This window comes from Pagrus major, chromosome 20, assembly GCF_040436345.1.
Source record: "Pagrus major chromosome 20, Pma_NU_1.0".
In the NCBI taxonomy this organism is placed as follows: Eukaryota; Metazoa; Chordata; class Actinopteri; order Spariformes; family Sparidae; genus Pagrus; species Pagrus major.
This window is the reverse complement of record NC_133234.1, coordinates 20,013,532-20,024,502: the sequence shown is the minus strand read 5'-3', so window position 1 is coordinate 20,024,502 and position 10,971 is coordinate 20,013,532. Positions and strand designations below refer to the sequence as shown.

At 43.5% G+C, this 10,971-nt stretch overlaps 1 protein-coding gene across 1 annotated transcript; it reads left to right on the top strand.

Moving 5' to 3' along the window:
- Positions 1-1,096: 1,096 nt before the first annotated feature.
- On the top strand, positions 1,097-10,622 carry sncgb (synuclein, gamma b (breast cancer-specific protein 1)). The gene is made up of 5 exons (XM_073490324.1): positions 1,097-1,217; positions 4,741-4,782; positions 6,933-7,060; positions 9,200-9,241; positions 10,596-10,622. The coding sequence occupies exons 1-5, from the start codon at positions 1,097-1,099 to the stop codon at positions 10,602-10,604; spliced, it is 342 nt and encodes a 113-aa protein (XP_073346425.1). The 3' UTR covers positions 10,605-10,622.
- Positions 10,623-10,971: the final 349 nt, after the last annotated feature.

The window sequence follows — 10,971 nt, the reverse complement described above, 5'->3', positions numbered from 1 at the left end:
GACATGATGTCCTCTTCTCTGCTCCAGCAGCATCCCAAATATATCACTTATATCTCCTCTTTGTTTCATCAGGTTTATGGACAGTGTACCAAAAATATGCAGAGTTGCAGGGTTTTATTTTCTATCAGTGTTGGCAATTATTTCTCTCTCATTTTTGGTTAAACAAAAAAAAAAAAAAAATGGGGGGTGTTGTCTTATCAAAACTGTGCCCAGAATCGCTGTGGTGCTGAGTCGGCATGTCTGGGAGAAATGGGACGATGGGGAAGAGGAGGAGGAGGAGGAGGAGGAGGAGGAAGAGGAAGAGGGAGGGGCAGTTGTGACTCATCCAGGTGGAGATGACAAAGCATTTTCTCTCCTCTCAATACAAAAATGCTCCTTTTCTCTCTTAAAATCAGTTAAATTCAGTTCAGTGAAGCCTTCCCGGCATAAAATATATAAAAAATACTGACATAAATAAACAGCTGCTTCCTTAAAGTGACACTCAAACGCTCAAAAATCAGAAAATCATATTATAGATTTACAGATTAAGTGACATAATCTCACAAGGCATATGATGCTTCTCGTGCTGATGCTCTGCCGGGGGTTATGTAACAGTGCTCACAAGCCTCGGCGTCTAGAAAAGGTGTGTCCACGGCAACGTGTCAATCAAAATATGCAAACAGCGAGCCGGAGGAGAGAGGATGGATGGATGGATGGATGGATGGATGACGGGTGGAGGAGTGGTTGCAGCATGACTTAAAAATGCTGCAGCATCCGGTCGTCTCTCCTCCTCCTCTTCCTCCTCCTCCTCCTCCTCCTCTCTACATCTCGTGCATACCGGCTGCTTCCTCCCCCTTCTTCCTCTCAGTCTGCGTGCTGTAGCCCTGCTGTGCGGTCCTCTCAGTCCTCTGTTGTAGCACCAAAGGGAGGAGGAGCCACCGGCACACACTCACACAGACTCACACACGAGCACACACACTCATACTCACACAGACACACACACTCTGACATCTCACATCATCTCTTCTGCACGCTCACTGTAAGCACCAGCCAGCCAGCCAAGCCAGTCAGCCAGGCCCGTTTGGAGCAGGGGAGCCCAGCCGTCTCGTCGCCCAAAATGGATGTACTGATGAAGGGGTTCTCCATGGCCAAGGAGGGGGTGGTGGCCGCCGCAGAGAAGACCAAAGCCGGCATGGAGGAGGCGGCAGCCAAAACCAAGGAAGGGGTGATGTATGTAGGTACGTAACACATCTTGTCTGTGGAGGCAAAAACAGGTACGTTTGTAGAGGGGGGGATGCACTCATTTTTTTTAAGGTGGATGCATCATGTGTCTGAGGTGGGGTCCCATGGGTGTCCATGTCTGGGACACTTGTGTGAAGTGACAGGGACCGAGGGAGGAGGAAGAGGAAGAGGAGGAGGAGGAGGAGGAGGAAGAAAGGAGGGGATGGTAGTGAGCACTGGTAGGATACTGCTGCAGGAATGGTGCAGGGCAGAGGGTGGGGGGCTGATAGATGGAGCGAGGAGGGGAGGTTAGATGGAGATGGAGGTGGAGAAAGTTGGAACTGGGAAGCAGGACAGGAACTGGTGGAGGACTGGGGAAGAAAGAATAAAAGAGGAAGAGGAGAAGAGATGAAGAACAGTGGATTCTGCAGGATCTTGTGGCGGCTGCGACGCCTCCACCTGTCTTGTTTTATTCACATTTAATGGTTTTGCGGACAGACGTCTGGTGATGGACTGAACGCAGCGATAAAGTCCCCCAGAGACTTCATTTATCTGCTTTTATTAAGTCACTGTAAATAATTAATTAGAGAATAGATTTGACCCACATTTAACAGGCTGCCATTCAGTTTTTGAGGTGTGTGTGTGCACAGACAGTAAACATAAAATTCACAATTAAAGATGCAATCACATGAGGACTGATCATTTTAAATGGCACAAGTGTAATCCTTCTTAAAGCTGCCTCGCGGTCGTGCTGTAGTTTTCAAGTACTTTAATATTAGCCCAAGCAGCTAATGCGTCACATCTCAAGGTTACCCCGAGTGCCAGGCTTTTAGGCCGCCTGAGAAGAGAGGGGAGGGGAGGGGAGGGGAGGGAGAGGAGGGGAGGGGAGGGGAGGATGTAAAAGTCGGTGGCAGGAGGGCGGGTGAGGAGTTAGCAGAGTGGAAGTCTTTGTCGTCATCTGCAGTCCGTCCCTTCTTCGGCACCGTCACACAGCAGCTCACAAATCTTTAACGACGACGATGGATATGGATGGAGAGTCTGCACCGATGTGCGTGAGAGAGTCTGTGTCACTGCTGAGAGGAGGGGGGAGGGAAGGAGGGAGGGAGGGAAGGAGGGAGGGAGGTGAGGTGCACCGGGCAAGGATCACTTGAGCACTGCAGCAATTTGCTCTCCCATCAAACCCCCCCACTCCACCCTCTACACCCCATCCTTGTGTTGATGTGCGGCGTCGCAGCAGCAGGATTTGCCTGCCAGTGTGTGCTGCTGCTGTGATGACTAACCTCCTTCCTCCCCCCTCCAACACCACCCATCCAAAGATGGAGGGATGCACAGGGGGGGAGAGGCAGAGAGAGAAAAGAGGGAGAGAGAGAGAGGAGGGGAGGGGTGTTATGTCAGAAAAAAGCTTTGAGCTTCTGGTCTCGTGGCTCCTGCACGAACAGATGGAGGGACGGAAAAGAGAGAGTTGACATGTAGCGATGGAGGGATGATGGAGGTGGAGGGTGGAGGGTGGAGGTTCAGGTAGAGGAGAGAAAGGTAAGAGGATGAAAAAGAAAGTGGACACCCAGATCACAGGGGGGAAGAACAGAAGAGGGGGGTGTGATCGCTGAAGTGAGGCGAGTCGATGGCTCCGATAAAACACTGTATCTGCCTGCAGCAGAGTGCATACGTCAGCATGTGGACGTGGGGACACAGTGTCGAGATGTGCACGTTCACATAGAGGACGAAGCTGGACAGAAAATAAGAAAATGCACAGAGAAACTGAACACAAACTATTATTTTATGGGTATTTTATTTCCTGGGTGATTGAGAATCACAGAAATCTGATTTTTCGTTGCAGAATAAGCAAGAAAAAGCTTCTCAGCACTGATTTTCTGCACCGATTATAAAATATTGCTTTAGTCAGTTTTCCAGAAAAGGCTTTGTGAGCTTTAGATATAAAAAAGGTCCTTCTAATTATAATCTATGCAGCTTGTTTCATCATAGCAACATACAAGTGTGTGTGCAGTGCATGTATATGCTTGTGGATGCCTCAGTGCATACATTATGTCTTCTACACTGCTGCAAATCCTCCCCACTGATAGGATTGTTCATTAAATGAGGGGCACGTCTGAGCTTTCATCTCATCAGGACCTGCTACAGCACAAATCCACCACAAAAAAAACAGACTAAAGCCATATTTTAGCTTTAGATACATTATTTCATAATAGGGGAAAGCGTTCACACACTCTAATCCCTGCAATCTTCATTTATCGAGGCGAGCTTTCCAATCGGGATTATCAATTTATTGTTTGGATTATTATGAAAAATTGATGTCCTGTGCCTCGCATGGAATTGCATCTGCTTCTGCCCAAGCCTTGTTTAATAATTTACGTCCAGAGGGAAGTTGTGAAGGTTCACCAGAAGAAGAAGAAGAAGAAGAAGACAACACCTCCATGGATACAGTTTGTCCTGTGTGACGGTGACAGACAGGCTCACATATTCACAGTGACACTTGAGGGGCTCCCCCTGTCGACTGGGAGAAAGAAGCTGTGTCATTGCAGTGTGTGTGAGTGTGGGTGTGTGTGAGTGTGTGTCGGGCTGTACTGCAGTATTGCTCAGTACTCAGGCACGTGGCTCATGTAGCACGGGGAGCGTGCAGAGAGATGGAGGGATGCAGGAGGAAGAAAGAGGATGGGTGGATGGCAGCATCTGCATCTGTGTGAGGAGAGCAGGACGAGTCGGCGTTGCACGAGCTTGTGTTGTTCTGCAGATTTACTCCAGCTTTTCCTTTCCTGAGTCTCTACCTTCCTCCCCGTTGTTCCCTTTCATCTCTTTCAGCAGATATTCCTCTCGTCCTATCCACCCGCCGCTCTGGCAGATTATATAACCACAATTTAATCTGCTTGGGATCATACTATAATGAGCAAAGTGCTGGTGAGCAGAGGGGGAGATACAGAGAGCTGCGGTTCACGAGATGTTTTCCAACGAAAGAATACTTCCCCGAAAACACAGCTGAGCTTTGCAGTAATATCTCAAGGCTGGAAGGGAAAGATAATGGCAATTTATCAATCGAAGCAGAGAAAAAAAAGGGCAAAATTCACTTTAAAGGAAAAGCTCATCCAGAAATTTAAATTCAGTTATTCTGCAACGCTGTTTTGCTGTGAAACTTCACCTGACTGTCCATCTGCATGGCCGTGAGAAGATCGTGACTGAATTTTCCCTTTTTGGTGAACTGTTCCTTTAAAGAAGCAGGGAAACACATCAGTCACACTGAGTTGAAATAGCCCTTTAAATATATTCAGTCGTCAGTCAGGTGTGAGGGCCACGGATTGATTTATTGATGAGTGAGAATAATGAAAGTTTCAGGCTCACATCCTGAAGATCCCTCGCTGGTTAAGAGACAAAACATAAATACTTTGCAAAATACAAAATAAATCAAGAAAAATGTGAAATAATGCAACAACATTCTTCAACTAAAGCTTCAAAAGAAGGAGTTGTAAAATGTGTTATGTACTCTGGTTATGTACATTGATTTGATTATAATCTCTGTTTGATCCTCAGGCAGTAAGACAAAGGAGGGCGTTGTGTCATCAGTAAACACAGGTAAGACAAGTGTATGTGTATGTGCTCGCCCTGTTTGAGACCACAGTGCTCCATCGTTCACAAAACGTCTGCGGGAAATACAAACCTCATTTGTCCATAGTGAAACCACTGTCTTACACAGTTGGAGCGGTGGCCGTTTATCAGACCGACGTTTTTGCCAAAAAAAGCCAGTTAGTCTTCATCCTTGACGTCTTTTCTTTTGTCAGACTGAAAAAATCTGTTTTAAAACCACTTCTGTAACGAAGAGTTTTCACGCAATGTTCATTTTTTGCAAATATTTGGGTCAGTTTTGTTAACGACAAGAGACAACTCATGTCATGTCATGAAAAAACTCATTTATTACGATGAAAATCAATTAACACTGTCACCAACGAATAAAAACCAAGTTTGTATTTGAGTGTGAGGAATTGGCTCATCGCTGCCCCTTCAGGCCATCAGGGGAAAAACACCCACTACAGTTCTCACTATTGGTCAAAGACCAGTAAGTATTTTCCACCATCTGGCCTCAGGGGGGCAGTAATGAGCATGTTACAGCTTCATGCACCAAAATGAGGCGAAGAGGAAGAAGCGCTGGAAAACTTAGCTGCATAAAAATGCGAGATTTATTCTTTTGTCAGAAGTGTTTTCAAACGTAAAAGGGTGAAATTTAACTGGTTGATTTGTCAAATATACATTTTGCTAGCCGCCCAACATTTTTTAACTGCACAACAGCAGATTTTCTATGAAACCATCCGGAAATGTCTCCACTGCAAGGCTTGCGAGGCCACAAAATGAGCTATATCTGAAATTTAACAGCCAGTCGACTGACGTTCAGAGTGTCGAGGTCACAAAAAGGGCAGAAGATTTGTGTTGTGATTGTTTTGTCAGAGATCTTTGAGTATACTAAGTTTCACGCATTAATTGGGCTAAGTAGAATATATATTGGGGGTATGAGCATTAAATAATAATCACCCAGAACTGCAGTAAAAGCTGCTGTTATTAGTGAGTTTAATATTATGATTACATTTGGCTAATTTTCTAAGATAAAAATGAACAAGAAAGAATCAAAAACCTCTCAGATACTTGGGAAAATTACATCTGAGAAGGATAAATTAAAATGTTTCCCTTCCATCCAACTTTTCCATCTCCCTCCTGCAGTTTTTTATATCGCCCAGTACTGGTTTCCTGTACTTTATTTTATTTGTGTTATCCGTTATTTGTTCTGTTTGTTTCGTGCATGTGTATGGGCGTTAAAATAATCATTTTTCTAAGAACAATTAATAACAATTGGAGCATTTTTTTTTTCAATTCAATTAAAGTCAAAGAGGCTCGCCAAAGCATAAAAGTGTAGTTTATCCAAATGCTTGGACAGTACAGTAATTCAAAAATATGCTAAGCTACAACAGAAGCCCTGAGAGACAGAGGAAGAGTTTTTTCTTTCTGGTTTTCTCTCCTGTGTTTCTGACTTGAGAGTCGGTGGACAAAAATGTTTCACCAGGATAAGTTTTGCTAGTTCCTGAATTTTTTCTCCATCTGTGAAAACATGTGAAAAGATTTTTCTAGAGATTTTTTTTTTTTTTTTGTGCAACCAGGTGAAAAAAAAAAAATCTGATTTTTTTTTTCACGTGCAAAACAGAGTGAAAAAACAAAATAATTTTGAGGAGAACAAAAATTTTCTGGAATTTTTTTTTTTTTTTCAAATGTTTTCACAGAAACAGTTTTCAAGTCATAAACACAGGAGAGAAAAATCCTTCATTTGCCCTTCAGAGCTTCGTTATAACCACACACCGCCCTCCGAAATATTTATTACTAGCAAATTTCTGCCTTTACTGTAGTTCTGTACGTGGTTTGTCCAAGTCGTGTTGCCGTATCTAGCTATCCAACATGGCGCACATACTTGCACATGGTAAACATCCTCACAAATATTTAATTATGCTCAAAATGTCTTTGATATAAATACAACAGGCAATGTTTATGGTCATTTGGATATTACATACACTGAAACAAGGAAAGGTAACTAAAGAAAGAAAACAGACCAATGTATTACACTGCACGTTTTATTGTAAAAATACAAATTTAAAACATTTTAAAGTGGCAGGAAATCAGTTTTCAACTCTTGACTCCATGGAAACGGCCTCGGTGTCACTAACTGTGCTCACTCTGGGTCTCAGTGGCCAACAGGACCGTGGACCAGACCAACATCGTCGGGGACCAAGTGGTTGCCGGGGCCAACGAAGTATCACAGGCAGGCGTGGAGGGGGTCGAGAACGTCGCCGCGTCGACCGGATTGATGAACCAGGTCAGTTATCATGGTAACCATGGGTTACACAGACAGCTGCCACAAGATGGAGCCCTCTTCATTTATTAAACACAACAGAGAGCCGCAGTCGCACTTCAGCTTCAAACTCAAAGACATCATCAAATTGTGATTAATCCCCTCAATTAATCTACTGATTGTTTTTTTTATCATTGAACAATTCAATCCAGATAATCTATATCAATGCCATTTTTTAAAAACAAAAACATAAAAAAAATAAACAATCTTGATACAGATCCCTCAAATTTATCCTAGTTCAACATTTCTAGCACACAATTTCTTAATAATGGCTGATGACAAAGACACATCTTCAGTAAGCTAAGCTAATTTCAGCACTACAAGGACCAACATGGAGAACCATCATGTATTTGCACTAAAGCTCAAATGTACTGTACAGCTACATTGTAAAGATATTAAACATGTGGCCTAAAATATGTAATTTGTGACAGCGGTGGCTTCATCTGCTCTAATGTTTTAAACTCTCTTGTCAGACGTCAGACGGCCTCACATCTGACTTTTCTGTCTTTCCTGCACGTCTGTCTTGTGGCAAAGCTTCTGTCTCGTGTGTTGTTCCGTGTTGCTGTTGTTCTCAACTTTTGTTGTTTACGTTGTTTGTGTCTCATCTGTGTTTTCCTGATAGGAGGAGCCTGTATACGAGGTGCCTATTGGACAGAGCAGTGTGTGGGGAGATATTTGGGGAGAGGCAGAGATGATTACTCTGCATGCTACGTGCACTAAATGTATCTGTTTATTAGCTACGCCTGCATGATCTAATCCAATAAACCTGCAGGAAATGTGACTTTTCCTGCAGAACCAGCCGTATTGGATTACATTAAATGGCACAAGTGTACCTAATGAACTGGTATCTCAGTGCGTGTTACCTAATAGTCCAGTAAGTGAGTGTCAAGAGGGGAAGAACGGAAAAAGAAGCTGCTGTGATGCTTCCCAAATTAAAAAAAATGCTTCAACCAAATCGGCACGGTAAATGTCGGAAATGTACGTTTCTGCAAACCACCGATACGTTACAAGTCCAGAAAAGCTGGTAATTACCAACACACATTTAAATCTTTTTGAAATTACCAGAATAATTACAACTTGCAACTTCATTTCCAACTAGTTTCCGTCTAACTTCCCCTCAGCAGGCCACTAACGTGAAGTGATTTGGTGCAGCTTAATAGAATATCATTATCAAAAAATATGGAGGTAATTTTCCATGAATCTCATCTTATTATTGTGGTAATTTGGGGGTAATTTCAAAGAAAATCTTAAAATACGGTACCACCTACTTACTATGAAATTTCCAGACATGTCAAATGAAGTGTTGAAGTCAACTTTACATTTCTTGAGGTTCAGTTTTCTATTAAATGTTGTGACAGCGCCGCGAGGAGGTCACCTTAAAAATATCCAGTGGTTTGAATGTTGAAACGTAGTCTTGAACTGTGGTCACTGGCTTGGCAGCTTCCTCGCCTGCAAAACTCGGCCACTACCTTCTCCACCTCCTGATTTGACAGTCTAAAAATGTCGATATGGTACGTAGCCTATTGCACGTACGAAGGTGAACACATCTGTGGTTTGCAGAAACGTTGGGCTGAATTCCTGCAGCGTTTGGGAGCAAACAATAAAAGCTTCCATTGAATCAAACTCACTGGATAACAGCTAGTGACTAATTCACAGTTTCCTCCTCTGAATACTGCAAACTTTTTCCCCCGACCTCTCAGACGCTCACTCATTTGTGTGGTTTAGGTTAATGATACTAAAAACTCTCCATTTCTAACCATGTAGCTCCTCCATGTAGCGTTAAGTGACATTCAAGCTCTCAGCCACATCTCCAGCACGCCAGATAAGGCAGTTAATATATTCATGGCATGCACCTGGAGCCTCTTAACATGCTGTAACGCTTTAATCTGACTAACAGACCCCCGGGGAACATCTGAAGCATGATAACAAGAGTCGACTCGACCCAACAGCATGGTCTCTGTAGTCATAACTGCTTTGTTATATCAGAGCTGGAGGAAAGCGAAAGCTAGAAGGAGATTGGTGCTTGAGGCCCTCCACCCTGCCATCACCTCATCCTTTCATCCTCTCAGATCTCTGATTTATTCTTCTCGTCTCCTCTGACAGGGAGAATATGGAGGAATGGAACAGGGTGGAGAAGGAGGAGAGGTGAGTAAACAGGTTCCAGAGTGCTGAGTAACGCGTTAACTTTCTGAAAGGGACCATTGTTGTGAGGAGTGCTTTCACTTTTGAGTTTGTTGTACAGTTTGCTGCCAATTTGTATTTTTCCACTTAACCCTCGGTTGCCAAAGCACAACCAGAGGCTATTCAGAGGCTTTACATAAGTGAAAGCACCAAAAACCTCAACGTACAAGCATTTTGAACCCGACTCAAGTAAAAGTACAGAAGTATTATCGGGAAAATATTCTTCAAGTGTCAAAAAAAGTAGTTCATTCTGCACAAAATGGCCCCATATTTTACTATATGTGACATTATTAGATTGTTAATACTGATGCTTTAGTGTGTAAGAAGCCTTTTACTGTTGCATCGAGTCAACAGAGATTGGTGGTTCTGACAGGAGAGTGACGCTACAAACATATGCTGATCTCACTCGCTGTAGGTTAAACTAGCCAACTGTATATAAAGTAGTTAAAATGAGCTCAACCTTAAACATCTCATGCAACATTCACATTAACGCAGCAGTTATATTAATACAAAAACATTACATTACTTTTACTTGATTATGGTTTTGAATGCATACTTTTACTTGTAATTAGTATTTTAAATTGTACTATTTCTACGCTAAATGGTGGGGTTACTTCAACCACAGAGTAGAAGTATAAAGTAGCATAAAATGGAAAGTAAAGTACCCCGAAATCATACTTAAAGGGGAATTAATGTATTTTTAAACCTGGGCCCAATATTTACATGTTCAGTTCAGTTCAGTTCATTTTTTTTCAAAGAAATCCTTTGGGGCAACTGTGACTGTCGAAGTAACTTCTCCTAACTGCTTGTATTTGCCACTGAAAGGCTGCAGGTGTTATTAGTGTCTGACACACCATTTTGGAAATGATTCCTACAGAGAGACCTCTTTGTTAAATAATAAGATCCTTTTTGTAACAAGAAACACAAGTCTGGTTCAAGGAGAAGAGCCCCATTAAACATTCAGCCACGACTCACGTTTCCACCGTCGCCTTCCTGCAACAACTCAGCTTTCGAGATTTCAGCACGAGACCTTTTTGGTAACAAAATGGATCTCACTGCTTCACCAACAGGTTTCTTTCTGTAGGAATCGTTTCTGTAATGTTGTCTTGCGATAACAACCTCAGCCTGAGTGGCACAGACAAGCACTTTGAGTGGATGTAACTTTGTCGGTCGCAGTTGCCCCAAAGGATTACGTTGCAGCCGAGGCGATCTAAAGGGCCGATTTCCCTTCAAGCACAATACTTGAGTAAATGTACTCGGTTACTTTCCAACACTGACTTGTGTTTTTATCTTTGTTTCCTTCCTTCCTTCCTTCCAGGGGTATTAGTCGTCTTCAGGACCTCCCCTCCCGTGCTCTCCGGCGGCCCCTCGCTCCCCTCGCCTCGCTGTACCAGACTCCAGATGTTCAACATATTTTTTTGTGACTTTACAGAACCAAAATCAACTAAAACAGACTCTTCCGGATGCCGCACCTCAGCCCTTACCTCCCCCTCTGCCTCTTCACTCCTCCTCCCCCAAGCAGCCACCTGTCCTCACCCCTCCTCCTCCCCTCTGACTGTCTGCAGCCTGTAGCTTTTCCTCCACTGCCCGTCTTACCCTCGCCTCACCCGTGTGTGTTAGTGTCGTCCTGATATGAACCCTGGTGTTGTTACCGATCCTTCTCCCCCCTCACGCCTACCAACCTATAGGGAAAC